Source organism: Nerophis ophidion, linkage group LG09 (assembly GCF_033978795.1).
Source record: "Nerophis ophidion isolate RoL-2023_Sa linkage group LG09, RoL_Noph_v1.0, whole genome shotgun sequence".
Lineage (NCBI taxonomy): Eukaryota > Metazoa > Chordata > Actinopteri > Syngnathiformes > Syngnathidae > Nerophis > Nerophis ophidion.
The window spans coordinates 59022488-59047642 of NC_084619.1; the positions used below are offsets into that span (position 1 = coordinate 59022488).

A 25155-nucleotide genomic window follows, 5' to 3' on the forward strand; every position below is an offset into this window, starting at 1 on the left:
ATTATAATATCCACTGTACTGACCATTCTAATGTCCTCTGTAGTGACCACCATAATGTCCACTATAGTGACCATCATAATGTCCACTATAGTGACGACCACATTATAATGTCCGCTGTAGTGACCGCCGTTATAATGTCCACTGTAGTGACCATTATAATATCCACTGTAATGGCCATTATAATGTCCACTATAGTGACCATCATAATGTCCACTATAGTGATGACCACATTATAATGTACACTGTAGTGACCACCATTATAATGTCCACTGTAGTGACTACCATTATAATGTCCACTATAGTGACCATCATAATGTCCACTATAGTGACCATTTTAATTCCCACTGTAGTGACCACCATTAAAATGTCCACTATAGTGACCATCATAATGTCCACTATAGTGACCACCATTATAATGTACACTGTAGTGACCACCATTAAAATGTCCACTATAGTGACCATCATAATGTCCACTATAGTGACCACCATTATAATGTCCACTGTAGTGACCACCATTATTATGTCCACTGTAGTGACCACCATTATTATGTCCACTGTAGTGACCGTAGTGTCCACAATAGTGACCATTATAATGACCACTATAGTGACAACCACATTATAATGTCCACTGTAATGACCACCATTATAATGTCCACTGTAGTGACCACCGTTATAATGTCCACTGTAGTGACCACCATTATTATGTCCACTGTAGTGACCACCATTATTATGTCCACTGTAGTGACCGTAGTGTCCACAATAGTGACCATTATAATATCCACTGTAATGACCATTCTAATGTCCTCTGAAGTGACCACCATTATAATGTCCACTATAGTGACCATCATAATGACCACTATAGTGACCATCATTATGTCCACTATAGTGACCATCATTATGTCCACTATAGTGACGACCACATTATAATATCCACTGTAATGACCACAATTATAATGTCCACTGTAGTGACCACCGTTATAATGTCCACTGTAGTGACCACCATTATTATGTCCACTGTAGTGACCACCATTATTATGTCCACTGTAGTGACCGTAGTGTCCACAATAGTGACCATTATAATATCCACTGTAATGACCATTCTAATGTCCTCTGAAGTGACCACCATTATAATGTCCACTATAGTGACCATCATAATGACCACTATAGTGACCATCATTATGTCCACTATAGTGACGACCACATTATAATGTCCACTGTAATGACCACCATCACAATGTCCACTGTAGTGACCACCATTATAATGTACACTGTAGTGACCACCATTATAATGTACACTGTAGTGACATCATAATGTCCACTATAGTGACCATTTTAATTTCCACTGTAGTGACCACCATTATAATGTCCACTGTAGTGACCATCATAATGTCCACTATAGTGACGACCACATTATAATGTACACTGTAGTGACCACCATTATTATGTCCACTGTAGTGACCACCATTATAATGTCCACTGTAGTGACTATTATAATGTCCACTATAGTGACCAATAGAATGTCCACTGTAGTGACCACCACTGTAGTGACCATTATAATGTCCACTGTAGTGATCATTATAATGTCCACTGTAGTGACCATTATAATGTCCACTGTAGTGACCCGCATTATAATGTCCACTGTAGTGACCACCATTATGTCTAATGTTGTGACCAGCATTATAATGTCCACTGTAGTGACCACCATTATGTCTAATGTTGTGACCAGCATTATAATGTCCACCGTAGTGACCCGCATAATGATGTCCACTAGAGTGACCCACATTATTATGTCCACTTTAGTGACCACCATTATGTCTAATGTAGTGACCAGCACTATAATTTCCACTGTGGTGACATCATTATAATGTCCACTGTAGTAACCATTATGTCCACTGTAGTGACCACCATTATAATATCTACTGTAATGGCCATTATAATATCCACTGTAGTGATCATTATAATGTTAACTGTAGTGACCATCATAGTAACCACTGTGGTGACATCATCATAATGTCCACTCTAGTAACACTTATGTCCACTGTAGTGACCACCATTATGTCTAATGTAGTGACTAGCACTATAATGTCCACTGTGGTGACATCATTATAATGTCCACTGTAGTGACCACCATTATAATGTCCACTGTAGTGACCACCATTATAATGTCCACTGTAGTGACCACCATCATAATGTCCACTGTAGTGACCACCATTATAATGTCCACTGTAGTGACCACCATTATAATGTCCACTGTAGTGACCACCATCATAATGTCCACTGTAGTGACCACCATTATAATGTCCACTGTAGTGACCATTATAATGTCCACTGTAGTGACCCGCATTATAATGTCCACTGTAGTGACCACCATTATGTCTAATGTTGTGACCAGCATTATAATGTCCACCGTAGTGACCCGCATAATGATGTCCACTAGAGTGACCCACATTATTATGTCCACTTTAGTGACCACCATTATGTCTAATGTAGTGACCAGCAATATAATTTCCACTGTGGTGACATCATTATAATGTCCACTGTAGTAACCGTTATGTCCACTGTAGTGACCACCATTATAATATCTACTGTAATGGCCATTATAATATCCACTGTAGTGATCATTATAATGTTAACTGTAGTGACCATTATAGTGTCCACTGTGGTGACATCATCATAATGTCCACTCTAGTAACACTTATGTCCACTGTAGTGACCACCATTATGTCTAATGTAGTGACTAGCACTATAATGTCCACTGTGGTGACATCATTATAATGTCCACTGTAGTGACCACCATTATAATGTCCACTGTAGTGACCACCATTATAATGTCCACTGTAGTGACCACCATCATAATGTCCACTGTAGTGACCACCATCATAATGTCCACTGTAGTGACCACCATTATAATGTCCACTGTAGTGACCACCATTATAATGTCCACTGTAGTGACCACCATTATAATGTCCACTGTAGTGACCACCATCATAATGTCCACTGTAGTGACCACCATCATTATGTCCACTGTAGTGACCACCATCATAATGTCCACTGTAGTGACCACCATTATAATGTCCACTGTAGTGACCACCATTATAATGTCCACTGTAGTGACCACCATCATAATGTCCACTGTAGTGACCACCATTATAATGTCCACTGTAGTGACCACCATCATAATGTCCACTGTAGTGACCACCATTATAATGTCCACTGTAGTGACCACCATTATAATGTCCACTGTAGTGACCACCATCATAATGTCCACTGTAGTGACCACCATCATAATGTCCGCTGTAGTGACCACCATTATAATGTCCACTGTAGTGACCACCATCATAATGTCCACTGTAGTGACCACCATCATAATGTCCACTGTAGTGACCACCATCATAATGTCCACTGTAGTGACCACCATTATAATAGTGACCACTGAAAAGTCCATGAAGGCGTCGTCATTAAAATCATGTGTCCTGTTTCCCGTGTTGACCTTGTTTTTAATGACCCACCAAACCTGACCACAAAAACATGGCCGTCACTAAAGTTTGCATGGCGGCTCCAGCTTGACCCTGTAACTGACCACATCCTCCCCTGAGGAAATGTCTCCGCGCCTTGCGTCTTTTGACCTTGGAGCGTCCTCCGCATTATTGTTATCACCCCCTCTGCGCTATTTATTAACGTTGCGGCGCCTTCGTACCTTATAGCCGTGATGTCCTTATAAGGTCATTTCCTCTATCGCCCCGCCGCACATGTAAGCAAGTAAACGGCTGCACCCGTGATGCACATAACGAGGAATGTTGATTACCGTCCAATCTGCGTGGACGTGTCAGGGAAATAATCCACGCTGGCTGATATAGTGGATGTTCCCGTCACGTGTGATGCGGCCCTATGCAAATGCAGGCCTTATCGGGCATCACGTCCACCTCGGAGGACAAATAAACCGCGGCGATTTTCTTTTGATAGTTTAAGGTTGATCCAATGACAATGAGCCGGCAATAAAGAGCATCAGTGTTGGCCCACACAGATGAACAGGCTGCTGCTGCTGCTGCTGCACTTTATTGCCGCTCATTTGAAACACAATCTACTCTTTCATGTGTGTGTGTTTGTGTGAGTGTGTGTGTGTGTGTGTGTGTGTGTGTGTTCACGTCTCACACACACACACACACAATCACACACTCATTGAATGTGAGGGTGTATTGCCCCAATAAAAGTGGTGAAGTGGGGGAAATTGTTGGCTGTGCGGTTCAAGTTTCAGACTTGGACTCGTCTGCTGCTACTGAGGCACACACACACACACACACCCACACACATACACACACACACACACACGCACACACACACACACACACACACACACACACACACACACACACACACACACACACACACACACACACACACACACGACACATTCTTGTGTTTCTTACCTTCTTGAGACCTGAGAAAAATGCCGACCTCTTTAGGACCACCCATCCTAGATATATAAAGAAGTATATTTACAACATGAATAATATATATATATACTACACAAATATATAAAAAAGCTTGTTGTGATTAATGAGTTGGAATTTCCCAAGAAATAGGTCAAAATTTCCCTGGAAAAACTTTGTCAGTATTATAAAAAAAAAAAAGTTTGAATTTTACTCAACGCGAGTCAAAGTTTTACAAGAAAAACTGGAACATTTGTGCAATGTTGTGATAAAAGTTCAAATTTTACTCAATAACAGTCTCAATTTTACAAGAAAACCTTAAAATTTTAGCAGTTTTAAGAAAAACAAATCGTAATTTTAAAAGTCACTATTTTGAAAGAAAACTTGAACATTTTGTCAATATTATAATAGCAATTGGAATTTTACTTTGCAAGATTATGACAAAAGTCACAATTTTAAATTAAAAAAAATCACTATTTTACAAGAACAACAAAAAATGGGCAATACTGGGATAAAAGTCAAATTTCTTTACGACAAATGCCACCATTTTTCAGTAAAAAGTATTAATTATTTATTGTTGCCTTTGCACATGTCAATGTTTACTTTTGTATGCACATTAAATCAACAACAACAAAAAATTCTGACTTTGGAGCAATGTTCACGGACTCTAGTATTTGGCTCTCTATTAGATGCAATGGTTTTCCATATTGGGAACTTGTTCACACCTCCTCATATGGAAGGTAATTTTCCTTGTTGATGTCTCAAGAAGGGTAGAAATACAAGAACACACACACACACACACACACACACACACACACACACACACACACACACACACGACACGACACATTCTTGTGTTTCTTACCTTCTTGAGACCTGAGAAAAATGCCGACCTCTTTAGGACCACCCATCCTAGATATATAAAGAAGTATATTTACAACATGAATAATATATATATATACTATACAAATATATAAAAAAGCTTGTTGTGATAAATGAGTTGGAATTTCCCAAGAAATAGGTCAAAATTTCCCTGGAAAAACTTTGTCAGTATCATAAAAAAAAAAAAAGTTTGAATTTCACTTAACGCGAGTCAAAGTTTTACAAGAAAAACTGGAGCATTTGTGCAATGTTGTGATAAAAGTTGAAATTTTACTCAATAACACTCTCAATTTTACAAGAAAACCTTAACATTTTGGCAGTTTTAAGAAAAAAGTCGTAATTTTACTCCACAAAAGTCACAATTTTGAAAGAAAACTTAAAAATGTTGTCAATATTATAATAGCAATTGGAATTTCACTTTGCAAAATTATGACAAAAGTCACAATTTTACTAAAAAAAAAATCACTATTTTCCAAGAGTGTGAATGTGAGTGTGAATGTTGTCTGTCTATCTGTGTTGGCCCTGCGATGAGGTGGCGACTTGTCCAGGGTGTACCCTGCCTTCCGCCCGATTGTAGCTGAGATAGGCGCCAGCGCCCCCCGCGACCCCGAAAGGGAATAAGCGGTAGAAAATGGATGGATGGATGGATGGATTTTCCAAGAACAACAAAAAATGGGCAATACTATGATAAAAGTCAAATTTCTTTTTGACAAATGTCACCGTTTTTCAGTAAAAATTATAAATGATTTATTACTGCCTTTGCACATGTCAATGTTTACTTTTGTATGCACATTAAATCAACAACAAAAAAAATCCTGACTTTGGAGCAATGTTCACGGACTCTAGTATTAGGCTCTCTATTAGAAGCAATGGTTTTCAATATTGGGAACTTGTTCACACCTCCTCATATGGAAGGTACTTTTCCTTGTTGATGTCTCAAGAAGGGTAGAAATACAAGAACACGCACACACACACGACACGACACATTCTTGTGTTTCTTACCTTCTTGAGACCTGAGAAAAATGCCGACCTCTTTAAGACCACCCATTCTAGATATATAAAGAAGTGTATTTACAACATTAATGATATATACATGGTATGCAAATGTATAAAAAAAAGCTCATTGTGATAAATGAGTTGGAATTTCCCTAGAAATAGGTCAAAATTTCGCAAGAAAAACTTTGTCAGTATCATAAAAAAAAAAATGTTGGAATTTTACTCAACGCAAGTCAAAGTTTTACAAGAAAAACTGGAACATTTATGCAATGTTGTGATAAACGTTGAAATTTTACTCAATAACAGTCGCAATTTTACAAGAAAAGCTTAACATTTTGGCAGTTTTAAGAAAAAAGTTGTAATTTTACTCCACAAAAGTCACAATTTTGAAAGAAAACTTAAAAATGTTGTCAATATTATAATAGCAATTGGAATTTTACGTTGCAAGATTATGACAAAAGTCACAATTTTACTAAAAAAAAAAATTCACTATCTAACAAGAACAACAAAAAATGGGCAATACTGTGATAAAAGTCAAATTTCTTTTTGACAAATGTCACCATTTTTCAGTAAAAATTATAAATTATTTATTACTGCCTTTGCACATGTCAATGTTTACTTTTGTATGCACATTAAATCAACAACAAAAAAAATCCTGACTTTGGCGCAATGTTCACGGACTCTAGTATTAGGCTCTCTATTAGATGCAATGGTTTTCAATATTGGGAACTTGTTCAGACCTCCTCATATGGAAGGTACTTTTCCTTGTTGATGTCTCAAGAAGGGTAGAAATACAAGAACACACACACACACACACGACACATTCTTGTATTTCTTACCTTCTTGAGACCTGAGAAAAATGCAGATCTCTTTAAGGCCTACTGAAACCCACTACTACCCACCACGCAGTCTGATAGTTTATATATCAATGATGAAATATTAACATTGCAACACATGCCAATACGGCCGGGTTAGTTTACTAAATTGCAAAAGTCACAATTTTACTAAAACAAATTCAGTATTTTACAAGAACAACAAAAAATGGGCAGTACCGTAATAAAAGTCAGATTTCTATATGACAAATGTCACCATTTTTCAGCAAAAAGTATTAATTATTTATTGCTGCCTTTACATATGTCAATGTCTACTTTTGCATGCACATTAAATCAACGAAAAAATCCAGACTTTGAAGCAATGTTCACGAACTCTAGTACAGTCCTCTATTTGATGCGATGGTTTTACGTATTGGGACCATGATTTGTGTCCCAACCTGTTAAAAGGTCACAATTTCACAAGAAAAACATAGAATTTTGGCAGTGTTATAATAAAAGTTTGAATTTTACTCAACCCAAGTCAAAGTTTTACAGGAAAAACTGAACATTTGTGCAATGTAATGATAAAAGTTGTAATTTTACTCAATAACAGTCACAATTGTACAAGAAAAGTCACAATTTAGAAAGAAAACTTGAAAATTTTAGCAATATTATAATAATAATCTGAATTTTACTTGGCAAAATGAAGACAAAAGTCACAGTTTTACTAAAAAATGTCACTGTTTTACTAGAACAAAAAAAAAGGCCTTCTTTGATAAGTCAGATTTTTATACGACAAATGTCATCAGCTTTTATTAAAAAGTACTAATTTTACAATAAAAAGTCATATTTTATCAGAAAATATTGTAATATTACAGAAACAGAAAGAATATCAGAAATTGTTCCCAATTTTACAAGAAAAAAAACGAAAAGACTGATTTTAGCTATTTAATTTTTTTTTTATATTTTTGGTTTGTAATTGGTTTTTAATCTTCATTATTTACTTCAAGTTATTACAGTATGTCTTTATATACATTATTTTTTTTGTAATTAATTGTGGCCAAAAGGGGCGCATATCAACTTCTTACACACACTTGTTATTTCATATGTTGACCAGAGGGGGAGCCCTTTTAAAACCTACACACACAGTCAATTTGAAAAATCCCTCCTTTTTGGGACCACCCTCATTTTGATAGATTTCACCACCAGGAGTGCAAATGAGACATTCTCCCTTAGATGCAATGTTTTTTTTCCTGTATTGGGACCAGGATTTATGTCCTAACTTGTTCACACCTCCTCATATGGAAGCTACTTTTCCTTGTTGATGTACAAGAACACACACACGGGGAGTTTTTGTGTTGTTTTTGCAGACTCAATGCAGAAATTCCTCAAAGAAAGACATTTTAGTCCAAATTTGATGATAATTTGAGTTAATAATTCCATTTCTATGATAGAATCCTTCATTTATGATCAATACTATGTAAGACAGACTTTGGCAGTTATTTTGAGCCTGGGGCTATTTTTAGGAACACTATGACAAAACCTCACAATAATGTCTGATTGTCTGATTGATTTTTTTTCACTGAATAAGACACCCAAAATGTCCATGAAAATAAAGAATGTGGGATCTACAATATTAACTATGAACGATAAAACACTGAATATTGACAACATATGAACGTCACACCTCCTCTTTATGGACATATTTTATTATCAAGCAAAACGCAACAAAAATGCATGAAAAACAGCGAAATATGAACGCAAAGGGTAAAAAAACCCCCACATACCATCTGATACATCACAAAGCTTATCTGATATCTGATATAATATTATCAGATCAATCACGATTCTTATTTGTAATGATTGTTAATTAAAAAATATATATATATATATATATTTTTTAATTTATTTATTTTATTTTTTTTTTCAAGCAATGTTGTCAAGCCACTCAGGTATTTCACTGTATTAAATATTGATTTTAATGCATTTTATTTTATTTATTTGTTTATTTTTTTGCCTGTCATGTCCAGCCACTCAGGTATTCGACTCTATTAAATATCGATTTATGTATTTTTTTTTTTTATTATTGTTATTACTTATATGTCCTGTCCAGCCACTCAGGTATCTGACTTTATTAAATGTGAATTTTTTTTATTTTTTTTATTTTATTTATTTATTTATATTTTTGTATCTGTCCTGTCCAGCCACTCAGGTATTTGACTCCATTAAATATCGATTTTTAATGTATTTTATTTTATTTATTTATTATTTTTTTTCTGTCCTGTCCAGCTACTCAGCGATTTGACTTGATAAAATATTATTTTTAACTTATTTTATTTAATTAATTATTTGTTTTACCTGTCCTGTCCAGCCACTTAGATATTTCACTCTATTAAATTTGTAATTGATTTAATTTAATTAATTAATTTATTTATTTATTTTCTGTCCTGTCCAGCCAGTCACGTATTTGATTTGATTAAATATAGATTTTTTTTCAATTTTTTTTTATTTTAATTTATTTATATTTTTAATCAGTCCTGTCCATCCGCTCATATTTGACTTTATTAAATTTAGTTTTTTTTTCAACTGATTACATTTAATTTATTATTTTTCACTATTTATTTTATTTCCCTTTTTTTTATTACATTCAAACAGGCACAGTACATATTGATAAAACACATCAAGTGTAAAGATAAAAAGTGTTTTTATTTTATTTTATTTATTTATCGGACCAGTCCAAACAATGTATTTTCACCCTTTTATACAGCAAAAACATGACATATTACAATACAATAAACTGCACACATGACTGTAAAAATTACGTCTTTTTTGTGTTGTTTTTTTAAGAATAGCCCTTTATATCATTTACACTAGTGTTTCTTAACCCCAGGGCCCATTCAGCGCCCGCCAAAACGTCACCAAAAATGTCTTTCTCATTTGTAATACACTTGTCCACCACTTGTGGCTGTAATGACAATATCAAACAAACAGAAGAAGTCTGGAACTAAAGTCATAGAGCAGTGGTTCTTAAACTTGTTGAAGGTACCGAACCCCAGCAGTTTCATTTGCGCATTCACCGAACCCTTCTTTGGTGAAAAATAAAAAAATATATATATATTTTTCAAATTCAAGACAAAGTTGTATGTGTCTTTTTTACTGGTGCACAAAATGAACCACAACAAATTACACACCTGCAAATCAGATGGAAAATTGGAGGGAACATTGTTTAGGGGTATCCATAAAGTTTTTATTTACGTGATGAGTCGGGTGTGTCTTGCCCTCCGCCGAACCCCTGAGGCCGACTCACCGAACCCCTAGGGTTCGATCGAACCCAGGTTAAGAACCACTGTCATAGAGAAATGTCAAAAGCGCAAAAAATACGACTAAAGTGGGAAAGCTGTATTTTCACTTGCACTTAAATTTGATTGAAAAAAACAAATTCATTACTAATTTAGTTGATTTATTTTAGCACAGCACTGTATGTAAATGTATTTTTCGTCAGTTATTGAGCAGTCCCTACCTATTTTTCTCATCAGCCTGCATGAGAACGTACAAATGTCAGACTGATCTGTAACACTAAATGTTTTGATTTTTTGTTTGTTATTTTTTATACAATGGGGACAGTTTGACCCTGGAAGAGATAATATCTGAATTCCAAATGAAAATATTTGAACTCCGAAGAGCAAAGTGGATTTTTTGAGCGTAATATTGTAGAAAATGACATAAAATTGGTCCTCGGTGTACATTTTTCATGCAAATATCTTTGAAAAATTTGAAATTAATGAAATAATATAAAATACATTATAAATAATAATAATAAATTACATGACAACAAAGGGTTTTATTATTTGATACATTTTTATTGAATCAATATTGTTTAATGTTATTATTTGTCAAATTATTTTTATACTATTTTAAATTATTATTTAAAACAATCTCCTTTTTCAAATATGTTTGCTTGAAAAATGTACACAGCAAACCCATTTCATATCATGTTCTATAATAATACGCTCAAATAATCCTCTTTGTTCTTTGGAGTTCAAATATTTTCCTTTGGAAAATCAAAATGATCTGTTCCAGGGTCAAACTGTCCTCATTTTATAAACAACATTTAGTGTTACAGCTCAGCCTTGCATTGTAAAAAGAAGTTAACCGCTTTCAAACATAAACATATAGTGCAATTATAAGCTAAAAACATGACAACAAAGGGTTTGACTAGTATTATTATTTATTTAATTATGCATTTTATTGTGTAATTATTTAAAAAATCCACTTTTTCAAATATATTTACTTGAAAGTGGACCCATTTCATGTAATTTTCTATAATACACTCATAAAATCCACTTTGTTTTTTGGAGTTCAAATATTTTCTTTTGGAAAATTGAAATGATCTGTTCCAGGGTCAAACTGTCCCCATTTCATAAACAAAATTTTTTGTTAGAGGTTAGCCTTGACTCTTTAAGTTCTCATGCATGGCTTGAAGAAAAGTTGTCCGCTTTAAAACATAAACATATAGTGCAATTGTAAACTACAACCATGATATCACAGAGTTGTATTAGTATTATTTTTTATTTAATTATTTACTCTGTTTTATTATTATTTTAAAAAATCTTCTTTTTCAAATATATTTGCATCAAAAATGTACACAGTGGACCAAATTGATTATATTTTCTGTAATAATATGCTCAAATAATACACGTTGTTCTTTGGAGTTCAAATATTTTTCTTTGGAAAATTGAAACAACCTGTTCCAGGGTCAAACTACGCCAGTTGTATAAAAAACATTTTTTGTTGCAGGTCAGCCTTGCCTTTTTAATGCTTTTAGGCATGAAAAGAAGTTTCCATGTGAGTTGGGAAATTGTGTTGCATGTAAATATAAACGGAATACAATGATTTGCAAATCCTTTTCAACCCATGTTCAGTTGAATACACTACAAAGACAAGATATTTGATGTTCAAACTCATAAACTTAATTTTTTTTTTGTGCAAATAACAATTAACTTAGAATTTCATGACTGCAACATGTGCCAATGTAGTTGGGAAAGGGCATGTTCACCACTGTGTTACATCACCTTTTCTTTTAACAACACTCAATAAACGTTTAGGAACTGAGGAAACTAATTGTTGAAGCTTTGAAAGTTTAATTCTTTCCCATTCTTGTTTTATGTAGAGCTTCAGTCGTTCAACAGTCCGGGGTCTCCGCTGTCGTATTTTATGCTTCATAATGCGCCACACATTTTCGATGGGAGAAAGGTCTGGACTGCAGGCGGGCCAGGAAAGTACCCGCACTCTTTTTTTACGAAGTCACGCTGTTGTAACACTTGTCTTGCTGAAATAAGCTGGGGCGTCCATGATAACATTGCTTGGATGACAACATATGTTGCTCCAAAATCTGTATGGACCTTTCAGCATTAATGGTGCCTTCACAGATGTGTAAGTTACCCATGCCTTGGGCACTAATACACCCCCATACCATCACAGATACTGGCTTTTCAACTTTGCGCCTATAACAATCCGAATGGTTATTTTCCTCTTTGTTCTGGAGCACACCACGTCCTCTGTTTCCAAATATAATTTGAAATGTGGACTCGTCAGACTACAGAACACCTTTCCACTTTATATCAGTCATCTTAGGCGGTGTTTCAGGATATTGTTGATAAATGGGTTTGGCTTTGCATATTAGAGTTTTAACTTGCACTTACAGATGTAGCGACCAACTGTAGTTACTGACAGTGGTTTTATTAAGTGTTCCTGAGCCCATGTGGTGATATCCTTTACACACTGATGTTGGTTTTTGATGCAGTACTGCCTGAGGGATCAAAAGTCGGTTATATCATCGCTTACATGCAGTGATTTCTCCAGATTCTCTGAACTTTTTGATGATTTTACGGACTGTAGATGGTAAAATCCCTAAATTCCTTGCAATAGCTCGTTGAGAAATGTTGTTCTAAATCTGTTCGACAATTTGCTTACAAAGTGGTGACCCTCGTCCCATCCTTGTTTGTGAATTACTTCGCTTTTCATGGAAGCTGCTTTTATACCCAATCATGGCACCCACCTGTTCCCAATTAGCCTGCACACCTGTGGGATGTTTCATATAAGTGTTTAATGAGCATTCCTCAACTTTATCAGTATTTATTGCCACCTTTCCCAACTTCTTTGTCACATGTTGCTGGCATCAAATTCTAAAGTTAATGATTATTTGCAAAAAAAAAAAAAAGTTTATGAGTTTTAACATAAAAAATCTTGTCTTTGTAGCATATTCAACTGAATATGGGTGGAAAATGATTTGCAAATTATTGTATTCCGTTTATATTTACATCTAACACAATTTCCCAACTCATATGGAAACGGGGTTTGGATATGAATCAAAAACAGACTCAAAAGAAAAATGCTGCAAATGCTAAAAAAAAAAAAGGACACACAAAAGAAAAAAAAAATAAAACCCTCAAATTTACAGACTGTACAAACCCCAGAAGCAGTGAAGTTGGCCCGTTGTGAAAATAAAAACAAAATACAATGATTTGCAAATCATTTTCAACTTATATTCAATTGAATAGACTGCAAAGACAAGATATTTAACGTTCAAACTGTAAAACTTTGTGATTTTTTTGCTAATATTAGCTCATTTGGAATTTGATGCCTGCAATGTGTTTCACACAAGCTGGCACAAGTGGCAAAAAAGATTGAGAAAGTTCGGGAATGCTCATCAAACACTTATTTGGAACACCCCACAAGTGAACAGTCTAATTGGGCACAGGTGGGTGCCATGATTGGGTATAAAAACAGCTTCCATGAAATGCTCAGTTATTCACAAACAAGGATGGGGCGTTGGTCACAACTTTGTGAACAAAAACGTGAGCAAATTTTCCAACAGTTTAAGAACAACATTTCTCGACCACCTATTGCAAGGAATTTAGGGATTTCACTATCTCTGCTCCGTATTATCATCATCAAAAGAATATGGAGAAATCACTGCACGTAAGCGGCAAAGCCTGTGACCCTCGAGCTCTCAGGCGGTACTGCATCAAAAAGCAACATCAGTCTGTAAAGGATATTATATTACCACATGGGCTCAGGGACACTTCAGAAATCCACTGTCAGTAACTACAGTTAGTCGCTACAACTGTAAGGGCAAGTTAAAATTATACTATGCAAAGGCAAAGCCATTTATCAACAACACCCAGAAATGCTGCCGGCTTCGTTGGGCCCGAAATCATCTAAGATGGACTGATGCAAAGTGGAAATGTGTTCTGTGGTCTGGCGAGTCCACATTTCAAATTGTCTTTGGAAATATTCGACATTGTGTCATCCGGACCAAAGGGGAAGCGAACCACCCATGGAGACTGTTATCGACGCAAAATTCAAAAGCCAGCATCTGTGATGGTATGGGGGTGTATTAGTGCCCAAGGCGTGGGTAACTTACACATCTGTGAAGGCACCATTCATGCTGAAAGGTACATACAGGTTTTGGCGCAACATAATGTATGTTATCATGGACGCCCCTGCTTATTTCAGCAAAACAATGCCAAGCCACGTGTTACAACAACGTGGCTTCATAGTAAAAGAGTGCGGGTACTAGACTGGCCTGCCCATAGTCCAGACCTGTCTCCCATTGAAAATATGTGGCGCATTATGAAGCCTATGATACCACAACAGAAACTCCGGACTGTTGAAAAATGTGAGCTGTACATCAAGCAAGAATGGGAAAGAATTCCACCTAAAAAGCTGCAAAAATTGTTTTCCTCAGTTCCCAAACGTTTACTGAGTGTTGTTAAAAGAAAAGGTGATGTAACACAGTGGTAAAAATGCTCCTCTGCCAATCCTGTGTTGCTGCCATTAAATTCTAAGTTAATTATTATTTGCAAAAAAAACAAAAACGTTTCTCAGCTCAACTTCACTGGTTTTGTAGTATTTTATAGTATTTTAGAGCGACCATGTCATTCATACAGCCAGTTTTTAACAAAGACTCCACGAAAAGAAAAAAGAAAAATCAGCCTATGGCTTCATTTTGTTTTGTGAACTTGCAGTATTTCACTCATGCAGTTGTTTTTTTTCCTGCATGCATGTGATCGCAGCTTTTTCCAGTCGTTTTATTCGGTTTGTGCGTTTCGGGTCACTTCTGTGTGCGGAATATTTGCTCATTCGTCTGTTTTTGACCAAAAGTTCCTGCTGTGATGCTGCAGCGACGTCATGACAACGCTTTTAAGATGTCGCTCCAAAACGGTGACCTCACCATCCGACTGGCGAGACCGTGCGGCTGCAAGGGAATGAGCTTAATTAATAACATACAAACGCCTGAGTCGTCATTTTTTCCGTGAGAGAGTGATGTTGGAGTGGAGTGGCGTACCGCACTCGCGCCTTCATGAGATTCTTGGCCTTCGTCCTTCTGTTCTGGAACCAGATCTTCACCTGCCTGCAGCCGCACAAAACACGACATAATAAGTTTGAAGAAATATTTCACAAATAATCGTCGGCGAAAAAACAGAAGCTAAAATTAAGAATTATATTAAAATGTATTGATAATTCTTTGCAATAAAAAAATAAATTGACTTGAACATTGATTTAAATTGTCAGGAAAGAAGAGGTAGGAATTTAAAAGGTAAAAAGGTATATGTTTAAAAATCTTAAAATCATTTTTAAGGTTGCATTTTTTCTCTAAAATTGTCTTTCTGAAAGTAATAAGAAGCAAAGTAAAAAATAAATGAATTTATTTAAACAAGTGAAGACCAAGTCTCTAAAATATTTTCTTGGATTTTCAAATTCTATTTGAGTTTTGTGTCTCTTAGAATTAAAAATGTCGAGCAGAGCGAGACCAGCTTGCTAGTAAATAAATACAATTTAAAAAATAGTAGCAGCTCACTGGTAAGTGCTGCTACTTGAGCTATTTTTAGAACAGGCCAGCGGGCGACTCATCTGGTCCTTACGGGCGACCTGGTGCCCGCGGGCACCGCGTTGGTGACCCCTGCTCTAGCCTTTAAATAAACCCCCTTTTTTAGACCAGTTGATCTGCCGTTTCTTTTCTTTTTTCTCCTATGTCCCCCCCTCCCTTGTGGAGGGGGTCCGGTCTGGTGGCCATGGATGAAGTACTGGCTGTCCTAAATCGGGACCCAGGATGGACCGCTCGTCCAGAGTCGGGACCCAGGATGTACCGCTCGCCTATGCATCGTTTGGGGAAATCTCTGCGCTGCTGATCCGCCTCCGCTTGGGAGGCGGATCCTGCTGGCTCCACTTTGGACGGGACTCTCGCTACTATATTGGATCCACTTTGGACTTGATTCTCACGGTTACGTTAGATCCACTATGGATTGGACTTTCACAATATCATGTTAGATCCGCTCGACATCCATTGCTTTCGGTCCCCTGGGGGGGAGGGGGGGGCAGCCCACATATTTGGTCCTCTCCAAGGTTTCTCATAGTCATCATGGTCGACGTCCCACTGGGGTGAGTTTTTCCTTGCCCTTATTTGGGCCCTACCGAGGATGTTGTTGTGGTTTGTGCAGCCCTTTGAGGCACTTGTGATTTAGGGCTATATAAATAAACATTGATTGATTGATTGAGTGTTAGACAAGCCTCCTGTCTTCCTGTTTTTAGATCTCTCTTAAAAACATACTTTTATTCCTTGGCTTTTAACACTAAGTGATATCCATCCTGCAATGGCGCCCCATTATACAGCTGCTGTGAACCTGTTTTTATGTTTTATTTATTTATTTTTTATCATGTTCTGTTTGTGTTGGGGCTTCACGGTGGCAGAGGGGTTAGTGCGTCTGCCTCACAATACGAAGGTCCTGCAGTCCTGGGTTCAAATCCAGGCACGGGATCTTTCTGTGTGGAGTTTGCATGTTCTCCCCGTGAATGCGTGGGTTCCCTCCGGGTACTCCGGCTTCCTCCCACTTCCAAAGACATGCACCTGGGGATAGGTTGATTGGCAACACTAAATTGGCCCTAGTGTGTGAATGTGAGTGTGAATGTTGTCTGTCTATCTGTGTTGGCCCTGCGATGAGGTGGCGACTTGTCCAGGGTGTACCCCGCCTTCCGCCCGATTGTAGCTGAGATAGGCGCCAGCGCCCCCCGCAACCCCGAAAGGGAATAAGCGGTAGAAAATGGATGGATGGATGGATGTTTGTGTTGTGTTGTTTGCTCGGTCCTCGTATTATCTTTAAACCTCCCCATTGTACAGCACTTTGGCTACTCCTGTGGTAAATTTTAAATGTGCTTTATAAATAAAGTTGATGTGATTTGATTGATTGTTTGTTTTATTCTATTTTTTGTTTTCATTTTGTATTTTGTATTTTTTCTAGTTTAATTTTAGGCTTTGTTAGAATTGTATATTTTACGCTTACTTATCATTTTCATTTTGTTTTATTTTTTACTTTATTATTGTGTTTTATTTTTATCTCTACAGCACTCTGGCTATTTTGTAATTTTGCTATATAAACAAATCAAGTCATTTTAATTTATTTGTATTTCATTATAATTTTTATTAGAATTTATTTTTAATCTGTACAGTGTTATGATCCGCCGCCCGGACCGTATATTGTTTTGGTTTTTAAAGTCCTTTTGGGTTTCCTGTTTGTTTTTGGACTCTTCCGATCCCTGGTTTGGCTCGTCCTTGTTTTATCTTGTTACCATGGTTTCACATTTGTTCCACCTGCTCTTGTTTTTGACGCGCACCTGTGTTTTGAATATTGCTTTACTATTTAAGCCTGCCTTCGACCTCAGTTCGGTCTTGATCCGTTGTTTGCTATATGCAACACTCACGTTGGCATTTCCTAGTCTTTGTATCTTTGCTAAGTAGCTCCTTAGCTCGGCACGCTACTATTGGACTCTTGGACTCCATGCTAAGTTTTAGTTTAGCTTACTGTGCGTTCGGCAAGGCTTTTCTTTTGCCTGTTTTGTACCAGTGTTCTTTTATTTTGGTATATCAAATCAAGTCCTACCTGCAATTCCTGCCTGTCTTGGTCCTCGTGCATCCTGGGTTGACCCAACGCGCATCACGATGTGTTTCCAACGTGACATACAGCCCTCTGTGGCAGTAGTGGCTCTTTTAAAATTGTGCTATAAAAATACAGTAAATTAATTAATTTGGTATTTACGTTTTTATCTATTTTATTTCAATTTTAAATTTAATTTAAATTTTATGGTTTACTTTTGCTTCTGTAGCCGAGGATCGGACCGCCAAGTGCTCTGCCTTCGGCTGCCGCCCAGCTCACAATGCACCCGACCTCTATGGCCCCTGCTATGGGTGGTGAGCCCATTAGAGGGGTGACCCACGTTGCCTCTTCGGGCTGTGCCCGGCCGGGCCCCATGGGAACAGGCCCGGCCACCAGGCGCTCGCCATCGTGCCCCACCTCCGGGCCTGGCTCCAGAGGGGGGCCCCGGTGACCCGCATCCGGGCGAGGGAAATCTGGGTACGGAGCTGTGGCCACAAGGTAGTTGGGGCCTGTCGGGGCGGCAATCCTAAAACCCCTTGGTGGACACCAGCGGTGAGGGATGCCGTCAAGCTGAAGAAGGAGTCCTATCGGGTCTTTTTGGCTCATAGGACTCCAGAGGCAGTGGACGGGTACCGACAGGCCAAGCGGTGTGCAGCTTCAGCGGTCGCGGAGGCAAAAACTTGGACATGGGAGGAGTTCGGGGAAGCCATGGAAAACGACTTCCGGACGGCTTCGAAGCGATTCTGGACCACCGTCCGCCGCCTCAGGAAGGGGAAGCAGTGCACTATCAACACCGTGTATGGTGCGGATGGTGTTCTGCTGACCTCAACTGCGGATTTTGTGGATAGGTGGAAGGAATACTTCGAAGACCTCCTCAATCCCACCAACACGTCTTCCTATGAGGAAGCAGTGCCTGGGGAATCCGTGGTGGACTCTCCTATTTCTGGGGCTGAGGTCGCTGAGGTAGTTAAAAAGCTCCTCGGTGGCAAGGCCCCAGGGGTGGACGAGATCCGCCCGGAGTTCCTCAAGGCTCTGGATGCTGTGGGGCTGTCTTGGTTGACAATACTTTGCAGCATCGCGTGGACATCGGGGGCGGTACCTCTGGATTGGCAGACCGGGGTGGTGGTTCCTCTCTTTAAGAAGGGGGACCGGAGGGTGTGTTCCAACTATCGTGGGATCACACTCCTCAGCCTTCCCGGTAAGGTTTATTCAGGTGTACTGGAGAGGAGGCTATGCCGGATAGTCGAACCTCGGATTCAGGAGGAACAGTGTGGTTTTCGTCCTGGTCGTGGAACTCTGGACCAGCTCTATACTCTCGGCAGGGTTCTTGAGGGTGCATGGGAGTTTGCCCAACCAGTCTACATGTGCTTTGTGGACTTAGAGAAGGTATTCGACCGTGTCCCCCGGGAAGTCCTGTGGGGAGTGCTCAGAGAGTATGGGGTATCGGACTGTCTTATTGTGGCGTTCCGCTCCCGGTACGATCAGTGCCAGAGCTTGGTCCGCATTGCCGGCAGTAAGTCGAACACATTTCCAGTGAGGGTTGGACTCCGCCAAGGCTGTCCTTTGTCACCGATTCTGTTCATAACTTTTATGGACAGAATTTCTAGGCGCAGTCAAGGCGTTGAGGGGTTCCGGTTTGGTAACCGCAGGATTAGGTCTCTGCTTTTTGCAGATGATGTGGTCCTGATGGCTTCATCTGACCGGGATCTTCAGCTCTCGCTGGATCGGTTCGCAGCCGAGTGTGAAGTGACCGGAATAAGAATCAGCACCTCCAAGTCCGAGTCCATGGTTCTCACCCGGAAAAGGGTGGAATGCCATCTCCGGGTTGGGGAGGAGACCCTGCCCCAAGTGGAGGAGTTCAAGTACCTAGGAGTCTTGCTCACGAGTGAGGGAAGAGTGGATCGTGAGATCGACAGGCGGATCGGTGTGGCGTCTTCAGTAATGCGGACGTTGTACCGATCCGTTGTGGTGAAGAAGGAGCTGAGCCGGAAGGCAAAGCTCTCAATTTACCGGACGATCTACGTTCCCATCCTCACCTATGGTCATGAGCTTTGGGTCATGACCGAAAGGATAAGATCACGGGTACAAGCGGCCGAAATGAGTTTCCTCCGCCGTGTGGCGGGGCTCTCCCTTAGAGATAGGGTGAGAAGCTCTGCCATCCGGGAGGAACTCAAAGTAAAGCCGCTGCTCCTTCACATCGAAAGGAGCCAGATGAGGTGGTTCGGGCATCTGGTCAGGATGCCACCCGAACGCCTCCCTAGGGAGGTGTTTAGGGTACGTCCAACCGGTAGGAGGCCACGGGGAAGACCCAGGACACGTTGGGAAGACTATGTCTCCCGGCTGGCCTGGGAACGCCTCGGGATCCCCCGGGAAGAGCTAGACGAAGTGGCTGGGGAGAGGGAAGTCTGGGTTTCCGTGATTAGGCTGTTGCCCCCGTGACCCGACCTCGGATAAGCGGAAGATGATGGATGGATGGATGGGTTTACTTTTGTTGTTTTTTTCTCTTTAATTTATTCTGTACAGCCCTCTTTTTGGCATTAGTGGGTTTTTTAAAATTGTGCTATATAAATACAGTAAATGTATTCATTTTGTATTTACGTGTTTATCTATTTTATTCAAATTTCAAGTTGCATTTTATTATTGTATTTTATTTTTTATTTTTATGTTTTTAACTTACTCCCATTTGTGTTTTTGACTCTTTATTTTAATCTGAACAGCCCTCTTTGGCAGTAGTGGCTGTTTTAAAATTGTGCTATATAAATACAGTAAATTAATTCATTTTGTATTTACTTTTTTATCTATTTTATCTAAATTACAAGTTCCATATTATTATCACTTTTTTTGTATTTTTTTTTTTTTTTTTTTTACTTTTACTGTCATTTGTGTTTTTGTCTCTTTATTTTAATCCGAACAGCCCTCTTTGGCAGTAGTGGCTGTTTTAAAATTGTGCTATACAAACACAGTAAATGAATTAATTTTGTATTTAATTTTTTATCTATTTTGTTTCAATTTCAAGTTGCATTTTATTATTACTTTTTATTTTTATTTTTTTATTGATACTGTCATTTGTGTTTTTGTCTTTTTATTTTAATCAGAACAGCCCTCTTTGGCAGTAGTGGCTGTTTTAAAATTGTGCGAAATAAATACAGTAAATTAATTAATTTTGTATTTACTTTTTTATCTATTTAATTCAAATTTTAAGTTGTATTTTATTTTTTTTATTGTATTTTTTATTTGTATTTTTTAACTTTTGCCGTCATTTGTGTTTTTGTCTCTTTATTTTAATCCGAATAGCCCTCTTTAGCAGTAGTGGCTGTTTTAAAATTGTGCTACTTAAATTATTTATTTTTTTAATCTATTTTATTTTTATATAAATTTTACGTTTTATTTTCATTGTATCTTTTGATTTTAGATTGAATTTTGATTTTTGCTTTTGTTTTTTCTTCATTATTATTAGAATTATTGTTATAATTATTATTATTATTATTATTATTATAATTATTATTATTATTATTTTAATCTGTATAGCACTCTGCGGCAATAGTGTATGTTTTTAAACTGTGCCATATAAATAAATATATTTTAGTCTTTTTACTTGCTGCACAATTCCGTCATTTGCCTGCAGCCAAGCATGGCTTTTCTAACGTGTAAATTGCAATGGACAGGTTTTCCTTTCAAACCAGATAATATTCTGCAAGAATCAATTTGAATCGATTCTGAATTGATGTGTCACCCCATGAAAAATGGATTGCTTTTTTTTTGTTGCAATTTTTGAGTTAACAATCATTCTGTGCAAAACACCACATAGGTCAAATTCCTTTTTTAAAACAGTAAAATCTACAGGATTAATGTGACCATCATGCGTGTTTTCCCCTGCAGCTTGCGTGGAGATGTGACGTGTCAGCAGTATAACAAGATGATGCACGAGGTCAGGCTGCTCTGCTGCTTCATGTGAGTGCAGCTGCGTTACACGTGTTGTCTTGTGTCACGCACACTCGCGCATGCGCACACCCACCGGTCAGTGAGGTGCAGGAGACGAGACAGCTGCATGCGTCTCTGCTTGTTGACGTAAACGTTGAGTCGGAATTCGTTCTCCAACTCTCGGATCTGCTGCTTGGAGTAAGGGCGACGTTTCTTGCGTCTTCCTGCATGTTGAAAAATACACTTCAGTTGTTGTGTCACGACTGCACGATGACATCAAAAACCTTGCTTTTTGTAATTACTCATATTTTAAAATTTTTGGTTTTTGCTTTATAACATTGATATTAAATACTATGCATGTATATACATTTGAATGTATATATACACATTTATACATTTGTATGTACATATACATATAAACATACATACATATATATTTGTATAAGGATACACGTATACATATACATTTGTATTTATATAAACATAAAAAATACATATATACATTTGAATGTATATATACATATACAAATACATATATACACATACATTTCTATTTATACTTACATAAAAATACATTTCTACATATATACATTTATAAGGATACATATATATACATTTGAATGTATATGTACATATACACATACATTTATACATAATTTGTATTTATACATACATACAAATACATTTCTACATATATACATTTATAAGCGTTCATATATACATATACATTTGTATGTATATATACATATAAACATACATATATACATTTGTATGTGTATATACATATGAACATACATATACATATATACATTTGTATGTGTATATACATATGAACATACATATACACATTTTTATGTATATATGTATACATATAAACATACATTTATACATGTGTATGTATATACACATATAAACATACATATATACATTTGTATGAAGATATACATATAAACATACATATATACATGTGTATGTCTATATACATATGAACATACATATATACATTTGTATGTAGATATACATATAAACATACATATATACATTTGTATGTATATATACATACAAACATTCATACAGTATATACATGTGTATGTACATAGATAGAAATGTATATACATATAAACATACATATATGTATGTACATATATACATTTGTATGTTTATATACTTATAAACATACATATATGTGTATGTATATATACATATAAACATACATGTATACAATTGTATGTATTTATACATATAAACATACTTATATACGTGTTTGTGTGTGTATACATATAAACATACATGTATATATGTGTATGTACATAGATATAGATAAAAACATACATATATACATTTTTATGTATATATACATATAAACATACATATATATGTATGTATTTATACATATAAACATACATATATATCACACATGTAAAAATATAAATTGTCCTTGTTTAACTTAATAAAATATTATAGTATTATTTTAATAGGTCTACCTTGAGTAAATAACTTCCCCAAATTTATCTGAGTAAAACTTTTGTTTTTACCAACAAATTAGTGTATTTTTCTTCTATTGTCGTGGTGACCCATATTTATTACTAACTTACATATTGCATACAACAACAAAAAATACTTGTTCTTTTTTTTTTTTTAACAATAATAAATGTATATTTTAAATGATTTATTCTTTCCACTCACTCGGGCTGCAACCGAACCCTCCCGTGGTTCTGCTGCGTGAACCAGCCTCCCCCTGGTCCTCATTCCCGGCCTCAGTGTACTCGCACCCCGGCCTGACCCGGCTGCTCTCCCCGCTGACCCCCTTCGTCCACTCGGCTGCACTCCGCGGCTTTTCTCGCTGTCTGCCCGGCGCCGCCTCGCCTTCTTCCCGGGGGACGAGGAGGAGACGAGAGCCCGGGTCGTGCATCACGCTTCTCTCCGGTACCTCACAGGAGTCGAGATGCGGACCTGGTTCCTCATGCAAGCTGCGGACGCCGGTTCCTCCGTGCGTAAAACACCTCGGATCAGCCGGGGTCATGGACTCCGGGAAGAGGCCCGCACGCTGGCGGTGCAAATTTCCTTGCAAGTGGACGCAAGGTGGCGGCTGCGGGGTGATGGAACTCCCCGCCTGGTACAAAGTCCACCTCTCCCGGGGAAGGGGATGCTGCTCTGGGTAGTGCAGGCCCCGGTACCCGCTCAGCCCCGCGTGGCTCTCCCACAAACTCGAACCGTTCTCCGTTAGAAATGAGGTCACGGCGGAGCACGAATCAGGCGGCGGGGCATCACAGAAATACATCATTATATGAATTAATATGATATATTTACAGTATACACATTTTGGAAATAAGTTGTCAAATTTGAAACAAATATTGACGATTTTGAACTTGAGTCTGCCCAAATTTGGTCTGCAAAGTGCAATCAAATAAATGCACTGCAGTCTTTTCTCTTTGACAATCCAGACTTTTTTTTTTCAACTTTATGCTAAAAAGAAAACATTCCATCTTTTTAGTGCGCCATAAAATTCACAGCAAGACATCATGGCACACAGTCCGCACCAAGAGGACTCTTCCCCTCTTGGACCCCATGGAACCAACTTCAACGTCCATGAGGCCGACGGCCCCCAAACGGAAGCAAGGGGGACAAAGGGGGCTTGTTACTTCAGGGGTGTCCAAAATGTGGCCCGGGGGCCCATTTGTGACCATCGGCTCGAGAGTTTGTTCGAAATAAAAAAATAAACATTTTTTGTTATTTTTCAAAAAGCAGTTATATTTTTTAAAAAAAGGAGCTAAATGATGTTTTGTAATGAGAAAAAACTGAAATGTTGGTACAAAAACCATAGATAATTTGGGGCCCGATACGGAATTTTATTTGGGGCCACCCTCACTTAATCATGTGAAACGACTTGTATACTTTTTACATTTAAAAGTGAATTTTGATGTAAGTTTTGTTCCAAAACAAACACTCTAAGATTAAAAACAATTAAAATAAAAAGATAAAATGCAGATTTTACAGCAAAAAAATAAAGAAAAACGCAGCTCAGTCTCGAAAATTTTACTGTAAATTTTACACTGTCAAACTGTACCGCTGTTATTTTTACAGGAAAATTCTGGCCGTTTAAAACTGAATTATGATGCATGTTTTGTTCCAAAACGAACACTGTAAGATTAAAAAAAAAAAAAAAAAACATTTTTACAG

The 25155-nt window shown here is 37.6% G+C and overlaps 1 protein-coding gene across 1 annotated transcript; it reads right to left on the reverse strand.

Moving 5' to 3' along the window:
- Positions 1-15016: 15016 nt before the first annotated feature.
- Positions 15017-24256, reverse strand: LOC133558726 (homeobox protein Hox-B9-like). Its single transcript, XM_061909876.1, has 4 exons — positions 23662-24256; positions 22070-22199; positions 15471-15536; positions 15017-15380 (listed from the first exon to the last, which is right to left on the reverse strand). Exons 1-4 carry the CDS (start codon positions 24254-24256, stop codon positions 15353-15355), a joined length of 819 nt encoding a protein of 272 aa, XP_061765860.1. The 3' UTR covers positions 15017-15352.
- Between the last annotated feature and the right edge of the window lie 899 nt (positions 24257-25155).

Excerpts from the sequence above, each read along its gene's own strand:
- LOC133558726 (XM_061909876.1), bottom strand. The coding sequence starts at position 24,256 with ATGTATTTCTGTGATGCCCCGCCGCCTGATTCGTGCTCCGCCGTGACC. Across the intron at positions 22,200-23,661 it reads AGGGTTCGGTTGCAGCCCGA|GAAGACGCAAGAAACGTCGC; the intron begins GTGAGTGGAAAG and ends TTCAACATGCAG. Across the intron at positions 15,537-22,069 it reads CTCCTGCACCTCACTGACCG|GCAGGTGAAGATCTGGTTCC; the intron begins GTGGGTGTGCGC and ends GTGCGGCTGCAG.